General features: G+C 36.7%; 1 protein-coding gene across 8 annotated transcripts in view; it reads left to right on the plus strand.

The window, feature by feature from the left end:
- Positions 1–17,983, plus strand: part of LOC134663889 (whirlin) — a 117,805-nt gene that overhangs the window by 46,688 nt on the left and 53,134 nt on the right. For all 8 annotated transcript variants that reach the window (XM_063520416.1, XM_063520417.1, XM_063520420.1 and 5 more), the window contains exon 6: positions 2,367–2,497. In XM_063520416.1, coding sequence (XP_063376486.1) covers positions 2,367–2,497 — 131 coding nt within the window. The remainder of the gene's footprint in view (positions 1–2,366; positions 2,498–17,983) is intronic.

The raw sequence follows: 17,983 nt of genomic DNA on the forward strand, positions 1-17,983 counted from the left end.
TTTGTTAAGTATTGAGATTATAGAGATATATTTCTTACTGCCAAATTTGTGCAAAGCTAGCGTGGTCAGTCTTTTTTTTTATTCATAAGATGTTTTAGAGGAGTTTTTATTATTGTTAAGTTTACTTAAGCACGTTTATTGCATTTATTTTTATTTGACATAATTATAAGCTTTAATGAAATAGTGTTCTAAAAGCAAGTGATCATGTTTGTTGCCATTGTGCACACATGAGCCCGTTACTTATTTTCGAGATTATACATAGGTATATTATACTTACCTAGTATATCTACAAGTATACACATATCTAATATTAACTTTAAATGCAGATGTAAAATAAATGCAATGTTTATCATTCTGCGAACGGAAATCTCATTTAACTAGTAGCAAAATGGTTTATTCATAGATACGTTATCATATCTAGTACCTTGAAACTGTCTCTGGCACGGACTCGACGGACTGCTATTTATCTCAATAGACTGGCAGGTTATTACGTAAATTATCGTATTTTTTTACCTAAACTAAACTAGGGAAAGTGCATTAAGTATTCTGTCGCGTGATAAATAAATAAATCGTTATTCAGAAAAACATAGTCATACATTTAAGTAACATTTGCTTAAGTAAGGCTTTTTAATGACTTTCTACCTGAACTAGGAAAATCCTGTATCTCAGGATTCTCAGGTTGAAAAAAAAAACTTAGATATATAAAGCCAATGCCATGTTATAAAACCTGTAATTTGTTGTCGATATGTACCTCTGTTACTTGTTATCTGAAAATGATATTTCGTATTTTTCGTTATCGTGCAACAAACATAACGTTATAACACGCTACACGGATAGGATGGCGCTACTGGCTGAAATTTTGGTATTTATTATATTTTTCCCCCGGGGCGTTAAATGCTAAGCTCTGTCAAATGAAATCCTCATGCGTAGAGTGAAGTAGCGAATGTTTACCGTGTACGACGAGCCATAACACTTAATCACCGCCGAGATCGGGCAGACGAGCTGCTATCGATTGCCGTCCATGTGAGAGGCTCGAGTATAAATAGCTCTCGAAGGGTCAAAGCAAAGCGTTCTATTCAATGACCCATAGCTGTAACGCGATACACATTTTGTGCTCGTGCGCTGTGTTGTTTACTTACTGGTTTCAGAGATTTTGCACATTCTCCGAAACTCTAAATCTAATCAGATGTAAAAATCAAATAGGTACATAGTTTGGTTAGTAGATTGAGGGATTGAAAGATGTTTAAATTATAGAAATAGAGTTTTAATCGGGGTCATATTCTTGGCAGATAGCCTATGTTAGATGCTTCATCTACCAAGTACCAAGTAAAAAGGTTCATACGATAATTTGTGAATACCAGCTTGAGCTTTACCTATTAAATCAGCTACAATAAATCTGGATTTATATGATACAAATTTAAAACGCGACTTGGCCGAAATATTAATTGCAAATAACTATTTAATTTAGGAGACTTTGCCAGCTTTAGGCAATATCCGGTTCACAGAGATAGCGCCTGTTTCGGCTGCACCGGGGTGCTATTTCTATTCACCTACCAAATAGTTAGTTCAAATCTCTGAATATGTAAAGCGGTTGTAAACCTTAAAGGTCACGTTTATGCTGGTTTTCCTAAAGTGAAATATTCGGGAAAAGATTGGAATAATAGGTCAGGTAATGCTAATATCCGCCTCGGACTGAGTCGTATCGGGTTTGTCCAGCCGCCGTTTATAATCCCGGGTAAAAAAGAAACTCGCTTAAAATTACAACATGCGGTAATTGTGTAAAGGAAATGCTTTCAAAGTGAATAGGCTTTTTCGCAAACGAGCATGATTGCAGCAAAACATCTAGTAGGATAACATTTTAATATTTAGGTTTACTTACGTCATTATTTTTGCATGATATTCTCATTATTTTTAATAATAACACTGCTTATTGTCTCCAGTAAACAATTCAAATGAGATTTTTTTGCGGGAACAAGGTTATAAGATCATATAAGATCAAAACCGTAACAGATTGTTAGTTCTGAATCGGGTTCCTATTTCCACTGACAATCCGATTTGGTTTGGTGCTATTGATTCTTTTTGTTTTGGTGCAATGCAAACCGTGTAAAATATTCGTGTGTGACCGTAAAGAAAAACAAAAGCACTGGATAGAGTAAGCAACCAAATTGAAGTTATAAAGTCTAGGGGGAAAATATTAACATTTGAAAATTAAAAGATTAAATTATATTAAACTTTATTAAGTTAAATTTCGCTTATAACCTGCCAAAAATTGCTTTACGAATAAAAAAATAACAAATATTTTTTTCTCCCCTGGACTTTTCAGTTGATTCAGATATTCTCTAGCAATTACAACAAAGTGGTTGCAGGTGTCGGAGTGTACATTTCGCGTGTGGAGGAGGGCTCGGTGGCGGAGCGCGCAGGGCTGCGCCCCGGAGACTCCATCCTCCAAGTCAACGGCACCCCCTTCTCTGGCATATCGCATGAGGACGCGCTCAAGGTATTTGCACCAAAGACCAAATGATATCTAGTGACTTTCTATGTCTTTATCTAATCCACAGTGGACGTGCATACATTTTTCAACTTAAAGAATGATTATTCTGTCCCCTCATAAAGTTTCTTTATATATTTCGGTGTTTGTTGTTTTGTACCATTCGGAGTCAATAATTGGCTTCTACGAGTAAGAGTTTAGTTGATGACGTACCCTTGATGGTAACTAGAGAGTGGACCGTGATGACTATATGTGGAATAAGTCAGTAAAGCAATTTATGTATCCTCACTAACTCATTCGGACATAAACTCATGCTTCGTATAGGTACGCTTGCTAAGTCTAGGGATTACAGTTCCGAGCAACCCGACAGCGGCGACAGCTAACGAACAGTATACAGCAATGAAAGCGGAGTAAGATCCGTTTGTCCTAGCATTTAAATATGTATTTCCAATCTGCAGCGGCTCTGCTAACGTTAGGTTTGTATTCCCTTTCAATATAATTGATTCGTTTTAATCGATACTAACAGGCCAATTCGAGTTTTAGTTATTCGATCTGATATTGAAGATATTGATCTGCCAACTGTGTCAAATGTGACATTTCTTCAACCAAAACCTTCACTTTTGACAGACAGATCAGTATCAGGTCAGTATCATAATATTGGAATGAGATCGAATGACTAAAGTTCGAACTAGCCTGTTAGTTATTTTAGTTGTTCTAACTTTTATATACCTAGTCACGTTACATAAGCATACATCGTTATCGCGGGAGCAAATACGATTTGACAATACTGAAAGATTATAAAAAACAGTCAAAAACAGAAATAACATTCGTATAGAGAAACGTTTATACCTACGACCTTAAAATGTATAATTATTTTATTGAATATCAATGCTATCTTACCTCCATACTTGACTTGATTGGTACTTAGAGTCTGTGCGGAAAGAGAAGAGTCGTGGCAGAAACGGGAACTAACATTTTAAATTTTATATGGCAATCAAACCTTTGACACCTGTCTTGTAAAAAGTAAACAAACTTCTGTCATTGTATATTTTTATTCACAAAAACCGCAAGTTTTATGTATAAAATATTTTCAAAACACGATAAAACCGTATATAAAACCACAAGGAAAATTATATTTAACATTGTTCGGTTTTGTCAGCGGGAAGAAAACGGCTAAAAGCCGACTATCGACTTACAAAAAGTCGCGGAACGTGTTTCCGCTATTCGCGGGTATTGATGTTGTATTTAATACCTATTTAATAAGCCCCCTAAGTAACTTGTTTCCGGTACATAATCGGTAAGTATATTCATTCAAAATATATTAATATTCATAAATATGCAGGTCATTCATGATCTTTAAAATAACTGACAAATAGTCTTGATACTTGCCATTTTATGCATATTTATATGTAATTTCTTTTTCAGGATTGTGTAAAAGTACCTACGGCATCTCGAATAAAAGACCGCTAAGTAGGTGATATGCAAGAATTCGTAATCTACGTGCCGGATTCAAGCACATCCAGTTCAGATGAAGATAGTTCTATGAGTGTCCCTGGTTGTTCTGAAGCTAGCTCAAACATAAGTGACAGACTTCGATTACAAAGAATAAAACTTTTTCTAATAAAATATTTCTTTATTTGTAAGTTCGTTTACTAGGTTCTGAATAAAACTTTTTCTAATAAAATATTTCTTTATTTGTAGGTTCTATTAGTTACGAAATTATATTTCATATTTAGCAGTGACTTTTCGGCGAAGTAAAATATCGTGAGATGAGAGAACCGGACATATCCCAATAAGGCCTACCTACTTATGCACTATTTTTATTCATATTTATATTTATTATTAATAATATACACATACATTACAAGTTTACAATGGGTGAAATATATCCCAGATAAAATTACAGTTCTATTGCCCAATTTCTACCCGATCTACCCGGTTTAAACTGTTCGACTGCACAGATTAGGCAGTACATAAATGAGACTCTATCTTGTTTGGTACTAAAATTACAGTTGTATTGGGCAGATTCTTAACTAGTTTTAGCAGTTTTGTCAATCGCACTCACTTTTTAGTATCTGAGACAAAAACAAGTGTGTTTTAAAAAGAAAACTAGTGCCTGCGCTAAATCAGAGGATTGAGTTGACGAGCCGACACCACAACCAGGCTCCGTTTAGTAAGCCGTGGTAAAAAACCGGAACAAAAGGGATTCAAGTATCATGGCCTTTAGTGTCGTACTATAATCACGTGACCAGTGTTGTCAGCATAGCAAAAACCATAAAATAGCACTGGCGCGCCCTCAAATCCCACGACTCTTCTCTTTCCGCACAGACTCTAAAAAGATTACCTATTAGGTACGCAACCTTATCAGTCAATTTAGACATTTGTCAATCTTGACTGATCTTTATTTGTAACAACATAATCAAATAGAAGTTGCCTTTAAAATGCCTCGAAGGAAAATAACATGTGATGAATTTGTGGGGTTGTTTATACAGGATTATCCTGAGCTAGAGGCTCGCGATACAAATCTATTTTGCTCGAAGTGCAATATTAGTTTTTGTAAAACTAAATCTTCCGTGAAACGTCATTTTAACTCTGAAAGACACACTTCTCTCAAAAAAGATTTTAGGTTGGAACTGACAAAATTTCTAGTAAGCTGTAACATACCGTGGTCTCAAATAGAGAACCCTGTATTTAAAAATTTCATTGAAGATTGTGTATCTGGAAAATTTGAAAAAACTGTTCAGGTCCCTTCAGAATGTTTGCTGAGGCAGACTTGCGTGAATGAATTATACGACAAAGAGATGGATATAATTAGAGACGAATTAAAAGACGCGTATATATATGTAAGTGTTGATGAAACCACAGATGCTATAGGTCGTCAAATCGCTAACGTTATAGTAGGTGCTATGCTTGAAGATGATGTTGGAACTCCACACGTGCTGTCAAGCAAATGTTTAAATGAAACGAACAATATCAGTATAACTAATACTGTAAAAAATGCCCTGGATGATTTGTGGGGCCCTGGTCACAATAAGCATGACAAGGTGTTGTTGTTATTGACTGATGGTGTGGGGTATATGTTGAAAGCTGGCAGAAATTTGAAAACACTTTTTCCGAACATTGTCCATGTTACATGTTTAGCCCATGCTCTTAACAGAGTTGCCGATCAAGTTCGTGTTCTTTTTCCAGAAGTTAACCTATTAATTTCAAATGTAAAGAAAGTATTTCGCAAATCTCCGAAAAGAGTAAAAGCATTAAGAGAAATGTTTAATGGAATTCCTTTGCCTCCAAACCCAACAATTATTCGCTGGGGAACATGGATCGAGGCTACCACTTACTACAACAAGTATTTTGATGAAATAAAAAGCGTTATAGACACATTTCGTAATTCAGACGCACAGTGCATCGTCAAAGCAAAAAAATCTTTACTCAGTGCAAAAGTTCGAAAAGATGTAAATTTCATAGCAAAGTATCTGCAAGTAATACCAGATGCTATAAATAAACTGCAGTGCCAAAATCTATCTCTTAGTGAAAGTTTGACCATAGTACAAAATACATACAAACATATATCCAAATTAATTTTGAATAAAGATGGAAAACAGATTTTAAAAAAGTTCAAAGTGGTTTTGCAGAAAAATGCCGGATATGAAGTTATGAAAAAAATGTGTGAACTGATATCGGAGAAGGAGATAGTACTAGATTCAACGATATATCGTTCTACATTTGATTACTTCCGTCGTTTTAAAAACGCACCCATTACAACAGTAGCAGTCGAAAGATCATTTAGCCAATTAAAATGGATATTTACTGCACGACGCCGCAGATTAAGAGTAGAAAACATAGAGAAAATTTATGTCGTATATTACGAAAATCACTTAAGATCAACAAAAATTAAATAATGTTGTACAAAATAAATCATGAATATTTATTTGATATGTCGATTCCGGATCATTATTTACTAACAGAGTGTAAAGCAAGATTTATGAACATTATGCAACAAAAACTTCGTGCTATGTATGATGAACTTCTTGGAGGCTTATAATGTGTAGGCAGAAAGGTCTGTTTTTACTAAACGGGCAGTCTGTTTTACCACTTCTTTAATAAATTTATATTTGCTCCCGCGATAACGATGTATGTACATAAGTCAATTATAAAAGTTAGAACGACTAAACTTGTTGGATCTATCCTTTTTTTGTCACCTCATTAGTACCTACAGAGACAGGCAAATGAAAGTATAGATATGGAGATAAAAGGATAGTCTACTACGTTGTTAAAAATAAATGAGATAAAACAGGAGTGGGACAATTTGCTCCCTAATTTAAAATTTGACTAAGGCCCATCACAGACGGAGCGATAATATATCGGCATTTGCCAATATCTTTTACGTACTATTTGACAGAGTCCACACACGAAGATATATATTTTGATATCTTATCGCAAGGCATCTGCAAATGCCTTAAGATGCCTTGCGAAATATCGCTTGGTATATTTCGTTTCCCTCACAATGCAGGTGCTAGAAATAAACAACTAACTGGACTGTTTGAAATCCATTTGTGGGCACTCTTCTCCTTTTTATTACATACATACTTCTTAAACGGATTATATACCTAAGCTAAACACATCAAACGAAAGAGCTATGAAATGACATTACACGATATTCAATATTTTCGATAGGTAATTTCGTTATCCTTGGCATTTTGTGGATGGCCGCCGCATTTGGCCGAATTCTCTCAAATGGCACGCTTGGTGTTGTAGCAACAAACAAATCACTAATCGCTGTGTCGTCGTTGGCTTAACACGTTAACCTTCTGAGTGGCTACCGCGAAAACAGAATTTCGCAAATTGCGGGGATCTTTCCCTTTTACTCCAATGAAGGCGTAATTAGAGTGACAGAGAAAAATGCCCGCAATTTGCGAACTTCGATTTTCGCGGTTTTACCCCTGTATCGCATTAATCACGTGCTCGTTTTTGTTTCCCTAACTTTTTTACGGGCCTGTGCGAATATAGTTTTTACCTACATATATCTTATGTTCTTCTACGTACATAATAGTACATAATTACTTAAATAATCTTTACCAAAAAATATCGACTTCACAAAATAGCCATAAATGTCATCAGCAGATCCACTTCAACAAATATAGCTATCTGATGGAAATGCTCTTACTTACTATTAAAAAATCACAAAAGGTGTTCCTACAATATTTAAAATAGCTCCCTCGATTTTTCTAGGATTCCATCATCACATCTTCATCTGATGACAATGGGACTAATTAAAAAATAATTTACCAAATCTGTGCTAGGCGCAACAAATCAGCACACTACCTACACAATAAACCAGATGAAACGTAAACCTCCTTCTCCAAATTATAATCCATGTAAGATTTTCCACGAAAATAAAACGTAAGTTAAGATAGATGTGAAGAGGCTATTTATTTCCGATAAAGAACAATGATGGCAGCACGACAACAGCGCAATGAGACCTGTTGCCGCTGGCGCGTCGTCCTGAGCCGCGGCCAAATGGCTTTGACACTGTCGATATGGGCAGACCCCTCTCACCACTAACTTGTGATTAGTTCATAGTCATAATATCTACTCGTAAATGCGAGGCCGACTTTAATTTGGTTTTCAATGATTTTCAATATTGTCCATCACGAGAACCGAATTACAGATGTAGTGCAAAACGTAGTGATTATATGCTCTTTGGTGCATAATTGTTATCCTTCGTATTTTCTCGGAAGCGATCGTATTTCTCAAGCTGCTTCAATTCTTTTTGTATTGAGACCGACTGAAATAGCAAATCACGTTCGTAAGTTTCTGTGAAAATACGATGTAAAATAATTATGCACTACATCTGTACTAATGAATAATAGTTGCGAATGCGAATGCAATGAATGTAAAATACATCCTGACGTTTCGAACCCTTTATGACAGCGTTTTTGAAAATATATTCACCGCTGTCAAAATTATAATGTGCCCACATACAAAATTAATGAATAAAATATTTGATTATATTTCACTGCCAGGAAAAATATGTTTTTATAAAATTAGCTCTCACATAAACGCCATAAAGCGTCATATATATATATGTTTAGGAACTTGTTCAAAATTAAATTTGTTACTACAAAGTAAAACAAAACCTTTGCTATCCTCTTTAGCCAAAAGTAAGAACTTAATAATTACTGGCTTGTAGAACATGACATTCAATAATATACAATATCTGGGAGACCGAGCTTTGCTAGGAAAACATATAAAAACTCAAAACTGCGCTTTTTTTTCCAGAGACCTAGACTAGAAGACCTAGTTAGATCGATTTATAACACCGAAAACCCCCATATGTCAAATTGCATAGAAATCGTTAGAGTCGTTTCCGAGATCCCCGATATATAAATATAAATAAATAAATAAACAAGTCGCTCATGTTAACACGGAAGTATGAACTTCAGGGGGCCTACCGCGAACCACGTTCGACATGTTGCCTCCCTGTCACACTTACGTGCGAATTTACAAGTGCGACAGAGTGGCAACACGTTAACGTTCGCGGTAGGCCCTCTGGTTCGTAGTCGCTATCCAAATTGCTGCTACATCCCTAATCATACATTAGTATATCAGGATTATTAGGCATATTCTAATTTTAATTATAAGATATAAATTCAATCTGGATTAGATATGGATAGGATCTGTCAGTGTCAAAAGTGACGTTTTTGGTGGAAAAAATGACACTTATCCTATAATTAAAATTAAATTTAAATTTAAAGAAATTAATAGGTAGGTAATAATATTAACACCCAAAAAGTTGATCAAACTGAAACTTTATAGGTGCTTCACCACAATAAATATAGAGCTTACGCGTGTACTCTCTACTCTCTCGAGTGCATAGCTTACAGTGTTTCATAGTATCATCTTAGGCCAAATTGCTCCACATGGAATGCTCTCAGCAGCACAATAGAGTAGCCGGGCAACTGTAATCAAGGCGCCCATGTTCGCACGGAAGGGCAGACAGGCCAATTCGAGTTTTAGTTATTCGACTGTTTCCGAATTTTCCTATATGATACTGATCGGTCAGTGTTAAAAGTGACGTTTTCGGTTGAAATGTCACTTTTATACTGACAGATTGATCTGTATTGAATCATATAGGAAGCATATCGAATAACTTAAACTCGAATTGGCCTGAGAGTGTAGTTCGCAGGCTGGCGACCGTCCGCGCCGTAGCTCGTAGTCGCGATTAGAGCGAAGATTACAAGGATATGTGAGTGCTACGTCGTAGCACTCTACTTTCAGCTTATAGTTGAAAAGAAGACATTTTCGCCAGCTTAAGGTTAAGATAATGGTTAGATATATATGTCAGCAGTCATATGACAATAAGTAAATAATAAGGCTTAAATAGATATTGTTATTTATTATTACGAGCCTGTTGTGTCCTACTGCTGGGCAGAGGTCTACCCTCTCTGCTTCCTCTCGTCCCAGTTTTGAGCTACAACTGGCCAATCTCTCAAAAAGGTGTCTAAGTTATGACGCCATCACCGACGAGGTCTGTCGAAAAAAATAAATTACGGAAGTTACGACATGATAGATACTTAATCAACAATATACGTAAAATGTAAAAGTTCACGCATAATGCAACATTAGCAATAAGGTTTTCTCAATAAATTATTCTATTCTATTCTATTCTATTCTAATCATCATTCTGTTAAAAATCTTTTAAAAGTTAAAATCTGACGGATGAAAAAGAAATATTCTCACAAATATTACCCACAATATACAAAATTCGTTACACGCTGATATAAGTCGTCCTGTTACTTATGGAATTTCGGGCATTTTTTCGTTATCCAATACAGAGCCAGATAATAAAGTTTGAAGTTATATGCTAACGTAGCAAATACGAAACAGATACCAAAAATGCCAATATGGCACAATGTCGAGAAAGATATTAGCTGTCAATACGATGTCGAGCCTCGGCGACGTGGGCTCGCTCTGTGATCAATTCGGAAATTAGGGTGAAGCCCGAGCGACATTTAATCTATCAGGATTAAAGGATATTCCGAAATAGAACGTTTGCGTATCTATAGATACATATATCTCTGACAACCCTGATCTTTACTCTTAACACTAAAACAGACGTGAGACAGGTGTCTCAGCGAACTAAGAAGTAAATTGTTGTACCTTGATACATTTATTTCATTTGATTTTTTCTTCAAGAAATCAAATTCTTCACTTTCACGATCCCATTGTACGAGCTATGAGTAAGTAATATAAGTTTAACACAAGTTAACTGTACTAAAATAATGTATAATTTAGCATTTCGGGGTTTTTCAGCACATTCGTGTTTAACTCGGTTTGCGTAACTGCGCTTAAAGAAAAATTTACATGCAAAGGGTACGACGCGTGCGTGGTCTCGAACGACGGACTAGCACGAGAGCGCCACAGATTATATTTATTAACAACGGGTTAATTGTTGAGTTCAAAAATCAAATATTTTCTTTGTTCTAGTCGTACTCTGTCTATGAAATCGTAGAGTGAAAGAGACGACTGAGAATGACAAAATATTATTGCTCGAGAAACCGAAAACTGTGAAAAATACAGATAATACTCCTAAAATTAATTTTGGTTTCTTAAATATTAATACTTTTTGAGATATTGGGGAAATAAAAAATATCTACATTTTTCCCCTTTTATTGTTTATATCTTTTTAACCGACTTCCATTTCATAGAAGGAGGAGGTTCTGTATTCGGTTGTGGCTATTTTTTTTTTTTTTTTCTATGTACGTTCACCGATTACTCCGACATCCGTAGTCCGATTTGAGTAATTCTTTTTTTGATCGAAAGGAGCTACCTCCGAGTTGGTCCCATTTTAATTTGGTTCTGTTCTGATGATGGGATCCATGAGGAATTGAGGGAACTCCTCAATTTTTAAAGGCACATGCATGGTGATTTGAGTGTTTTCTTAAGCAACTCGAGCATTTTCTCCCGAAAACCACCACTTTGATGAAGTAGACCTGATGATGATGATTGTTTTGATGATAATGATGATGATTTTTTAAATGTAGTACGTTCACCGATTACTCCGACATCCGTAGTCCGATTTGAGTAATTCTTTTTTTGTTTGAAAGGAACTACCTCCGAGTTAGTCCCATTTTAATTTGGTTCTGTTCTGATGATGGGATCCATGAGGAATTGAGGGAACTCCTCAATTTTTAAAGGCACATGCATGGTGATTTGGGTGTTTTCTTAAGCAACTCGAGCATTTTCTCCCGAAAACCACCACTTTGATGAAGTAGACCTGATGATGATGATTGTTTTGATGATAATGATGATGATTTTTTAAATGTAGTATGTTCAGCGATTACTTAGGCACCTGTGATCCGAATTGAGTAATTCTTTTTTTGTTTGGAAGGAGTTGCCTCCTAGGTGTTTTCGTATTATTTTTGGTTCTGGTCTGACGATGGAATCCATGAGGAACTGAGGGAACTCCTCAGTTTTTAAAGGCACGTGTAAAGTGATTTCGGTGTTTTCTAAAGTAACTCAAGCATTTGCTTCCGAACACCGCCAATTTGATGTAGTGCAAGTGTAGCCGTACCACGAGTTTGACATTGACATATTCGCTAAGTTAGCGACGCTAACGTCTTCGTAACTAACTTTTTATGCATCTCGCTCGCACTAATATGCCAATACGAGCGAGATGCAAAGAAAGTAAGTTACACACACGCTAGCGAATAAATCAATGTCAAACTCTTGGAAAGCTGGTAAGGCTACTGATCGGGGGTTAGGGTTAGGAGTTAAGGGGTCGGGGATAAAGGGGTCGGGTAATGGTGGTTGTAGGGCTGCTGGTTCAGGGCCGAGGGGTACATGGATCAGGAGTTGATACGCTGTGAGGTAGAGTGATCGGGGGGGTTGAGAGATTGGGTCAGTGGCGGGGCGGAGGATGGATTTAGTGTAGTGACAGGAATTGTAATTTCCCAGACGGACTCGAGAAAATTCCTGATTACATATTTATTAAAGTAGATACACGAATTTAGTGTTAATCATGATGTTGTTTTTCATTCATGCGTCGCGCTCTTAACAATGTGTTAAAACTAAAAATGGAAAAATAAAAACTTTTTACAAAAAAAAGAAAACCGACTTCAAAAAGGATGAAATAAAATATTATCCATTTTAAGTCTATGCGTTACCAACTGATATGTTTGAAGTCGGTGCCAAGCCAAGTAGTAACAATACCCGTCAAATATAATCAGCCTTATGACTATAAATCCCATTAGAACTGTATTAATAACTATTATAAATGTGTAAGTAATTCTGTCTGCCTCTTTGTCACCTTTTTATGGCTATACAACTGAACCGCTTCAGGTGACATTTGGCAAGAAAGTAAATTCCTTGAATTGTTTTATATTATGAAACGTAGTTCTCTGAATAAGGGACGGGAAATAACTTCAGTCCCAATCTCACGCTTGCGTGCCGACTAACATGGTACGGACTGTGCTAAGAAGGTTTGATCGTGTGTTCTGAGGTGTGTTCTTAGGTACATTCGACGTCAAAGATATGGTTACACTTTTGCACCTTACTCCTTTGTAATAAGACGAAAAGTGTAAACATATTTTTAACGTCAACCGTACCTACAGAAAGTACGTTAATTGTCGTCGTGTAAGGCAAACCAACGTACATCCTTATCGATTCGCACCAAAATCATGGTATGCTTCCAAAGTTGGCTTGGCACCGACTTCAAACATATCAGTTGGTAACGCATAGACTTAAAATGGATAATATTTTATTTCATCCTTTTTGAAGTCGGTTTTCTTTTTTTTGTAAAAAGTTTTTATGTTTTTTTTTTTTGTTTCCTTATACATGCTTCAAATACATTCTTCTAGGCATCACGACGAATCTAATGAGGTATCACACGGATTTTTAGGAGTAGTATATCTATTTTTCCCCGTTTTGAGCATATCTATAAGTACCTCCAAGTTACGCGGCGCCACCGTTATATAACGGCTTATTAGCTACCAAGTAAGTAAACAAAACAACTTCAGAGCAATCGCTCAAATTAATTAACTAACTTCGGAAACGACTACCGATAATATTTGCACCAAAGGTTATTGACTTTCTACTACCGTCGCTCGAAATATCAACGTTCAGCGAAACATCTACAACTTCAAGTTACGGGTAGGTACTTAAGTACTTGGCCGCTGTAGTAAGCCAATATGAAATAGTAAATACCTATATAAGTACCGAAGCCTATCTAACTTTCGTTAACGGGAGGGCAAATAGAGACAAAGTTTGTATTAGTTCAGTAAGTCCGTTTTCCTTCATCGAAGTAAAATAATAATCGTCTTGTTGGATAAACATGGAATCAGCTAACATCGCTAAGTAATAATAAACATTGATTAGTGCCAAAGCAAGTAGAATTATAAGTGAGAAATACGAGCATGAGAGATTACGATTAGTTAAGTGACTTTTTCTAGAATTTTGGATAGTGGTAGAGACGATCGTTGATTTTTAAAATAAACCCGTTTTGGACTACACTACTTCTAGTGCCCTATTTTTCTTCGTGTACCCTGCGTATCCCTGCCCCTCCTTGTACTTCCTAAGTGCCCGAAAGTTTTTTACACCGCCCTATCTTAGAAATAGAGCTCTGGAAATAGAGAAATATAAAAGGGCCTTAAAACTCTAATATGTATATGTATACAAAGTATGCACTTGGTGTTATTGCGATTCAATTTGATTACGTCTAATTGTCATACCCAATTTCCAACATGGACAAGTCTTTTGAATCTAAAATGGGCTTCACACGAGTTTACGTTCCTTAAAATAAAATATTACATTTTATATTGTCGGCTTAAACTTTTTTAAAGCGTGCTTTACACGGAGGCCCTGTCACATAAGGTGTCCGCCTACGACTAGCGCTCCGCACCGCAGCGCGGGCGCTGGGCGGCCAGGAAGGCGCCAGTATTTTCGCGATGTCGGCGGACTGTTCCTTCCGTACTCGCGTTATCGGCTGATTTACGACGTCACTCCCTGAAACGCCACTTTTTGTGGCGCTTCGCTATTTGACAAATATCAAATATCAAATATCAACATTTATTCAGCAAATAGGCCACAAGGGCACTTTTACACGTCAACATTGAATTTACATAAAAGCAAAAATAATAACATCAACAATTTTATAAATTAAAACTAACAATTCAATCTAACGTATTACAATTACTAAGAGATGTATATGGTCTCTTAATGTCGAATTACATACAAAATACAGATAAAAAAACACACACAAAAAATCTATAATATTTAGAGGTGTAAATGTCTCTAGGTGTCAGAACTATAAGATTATATAGTTTATCAAGTTATCCTTAGAGATGTATAGGGTCTCCAAGAGTCAATATCCTGTATAATTAATACATTCATTAAAAGAAAAGAAACATACGAGAACAGAATGAGGCGTCTCACTGTAATTAATTAATAAAAGTTACTAAGTATAATAGCTCGTGTTAGCTTAACAGACCAGTCTCCACAAACAGCACCCGTTCACGAGTATGACGCGTATCTCAGCCATCGCCTCCCTCAACCTTCATTCGGGAAAGTGGCGACCCGATCAACAACGCCACCGTAAGCAAAGACTTTTAAGCGAGCATGACATGTTCAAGCTACCGGCCTATATTAATATTAAAATAGTAATAACATGTAGCTGTAAGACACGGCATTTTGTGCTCATATGTTACATAAAAAGACAGTAATATAGCTTCACATAATTACTAGCCTAAGTTGACTTAGAGATGTAAAGGTCTCTAAGTGTCAGAAACATTAAAAATATAGGTAAGTATGTACAATCAAAAATAAAAATCAAATAAATAAATATGTACTTAGAGATGTATAAGGTCTCCAAGTGTCCAAAACTAAAATTAAATTAAACAATATAATCAAGCGAGAACATCATTGTCTCATGTGTCAATTCTACTGGACACTAGCATATTTAATTCAGTGTAAAAAAAAACAATATTTATTTAATTCTTATTATACTAATGAAACCAATCAAGCTACCGGCTTAAAAGCATCTCTATCGTTTATAAAATCATTTACAGTGTAGTACGCCTTACATAACAAGGAGTGCTTAATGTGCGACTTAAATTTGTGAAGTGGTAAATTCACTACATCAGTGGGGACTTTGTTATAAAAACGTGTACAGTTCCCGACGAAAGACGTACTAACCTTACGGAGGCGGTGGGCGGGCACGGCAAGTTTATGTTTGTTTCTAGTGTTATAGTTATGGATATCACTGTTAACCTTGAATTCGTGGATGTTTTTCCGAACATACATAATATTCTCTAGTATGTATTGAGATGCAACGGTAAGAATGTTAACTTCTTTGAATTTCTCTCTTAGGGATACTCGAGCGCCCAGTCCATAGATGGAACGTACAGCTCGTTTTTGCAGCACAAATATTGTCTGAATATCTGCCGCTTTTCCCCACAACAGAATTCCATAAGACATAACACTATGGAAGTAACTATAGTATACCAGCCTGGCCGTCTCTACGTTTGTCAGCTGTTTGATTCTCCTCACTGCATAGGCTGCTGAACTAAGTTTTCCGGCTAGAGTGCCTATATGTGCATGCCATTGCAGTTTGGAGTCTAAAGTGACTCCCAGGAAAACAGTTCGGTCCTCAAATTCCAGCGTATCACCTTTTATTTTAATCTTGCCGTTATTTACCTGCTTGACGTTAGGTAGCGTAAACTTGATGCATTTGGTTTTCTTGGCGTTCAAAAGCAAATTGTTTGCCGTAAACCAGTTTACAATGGTAGATAGCGCGTCATTAATGCTCTCGAAGCTATTTTCCTTTCTGTCCACTTTAAATATAAGGGAAGTGTCATCTGCAAATAACACTATATCATGTCTATCTTGCACAACTTTTGGTAAGTCATTAATGTATACCAAAAACAGGAAGGGACCAAGAATTGAACCTTGAGGCACTCCGAGGGCTACCGGGGACCCCGCCGATTGAGTTCCATTAATAACTACTCGCTGAGTTCTATCCGAAAGGTACGATGAGACCAGGTCAAGGGCACTAGCTTTTATCCCATAGCGGCTTAATTTTCTCTTTAAATTTTTGTGATCAACGCAATCAAATGCCTTTGACAGATCACAGAACGACGGTTATATAACGGTTATATGACGGTAAAGAGACCCATTTCCCTCTTGATGTGTCAACTAGATAAGTAATAGGTAATTTTATTCTGGCATATTGCACTATCTTGAGTGGTAAAACTAATTATGAGACAAATGGACGTATTTTTTTTTAAATATAATGCGCTTAGTACTTACGTAGTTTATAAATTTATACTCATATTAAAACTGAATACCTGAATACCTACTTAGGTATAAAGGAAGCAGTGAGTCGTGGGTCGCGGACTAAACAAAGTGAATGGTTTCAAGATTATTTTAAATTTAAATAGGAGGATGTATTTAACAAGTCGTTATATAAATAAATACAATGCGATTGGGCATTAAAAACTAAAAGTAAAAACTAAGCACCCGGTGTCCAATTGTTCATCTTTTAATACGGAATAATCTTCTAACTCGATGCTGTAAGCTACGCAAATACAACGCTCTTTCTCTCACAGCTGTAATCTGACTCGACTCATCTATAGCTAAACATTTTTATGACGTCAGCCAGACAATTAGGTTGGTTAGTGGAGACTAGACTCGTATAGGGTGACGCGCGACGCGCCGCGCGGGCTGCGCGTGTCGGCGGCGCGTGCCGGCTGTCGCCCCGCGCTGACGTCATCTGATTCACCCGCAGCCTTCATTGACCGAAGCGGCTTTCACTAATCATATGGCTCCTCTTCACGTTGGGCCAACGCCAACGCCAACGAGGGACACAGCCATGCGGTAGAATGAGATAGCAAGATCACTTGCTCCCTCTAACGCATAAATGCGTCCCTCGTTGGCGTTGGCGTTGGCCCAACGTGAAGAGGAGCCATTAAGGGATTCGATGTGCTGCTGAACGTCACAGGCTTTTGTCATACTCTTTACTAAATATAGCACGTAACGTCTCTAAAGCGCCATTAATATAACTACGTAACGTAGTTTTAAGTTAGGTACGTACGTAGTTTCGCAAGGCATAAAAATCGGCCAAGTGCGGTCGGACACGAGTCCACGAGTATGAAGGGTTCCGTGCCATAACGCAAAAAACGGCAAAAAAATGTTGAATGGGAGCCAGACTTAAATATTTATTTTATTCTCTATTTGTTGTTATCGCGGCAACAGAAATACAGCATTAATACTGCATTTTTAGCGATATTAAAAGATTACATAATCTTTTAATATCGCTAGAAGCGACTCAGGGATGAAGATATAATTTAACTTCGTTTCTACTACAATAGTAATTAGTTCGTTTTCAGTTTTCTTGCGCTGGAACTCTGGCACGTATAACTCCTCAGATTTCATTATTCATTACCGGTGCCTTATCTTGGTTTTTAACGAACAATCAACGTTGCGCCCTTATCATGTTCT

Source organism: Cydia fagiglandana, chromosome 4 (genome assembly GCF_963556715.1).
Source record: "Cydia fagiglandana chromosome 4, ilCydFagi1.1, whole genome shotgun sequence".
Classification (NCBI taxonomy): Eukaryota; Metazoa; Arthropoda; class Insecta; order Lepidoptera; family Tortricidae; genus Cydia; species Cydia fagiglandana.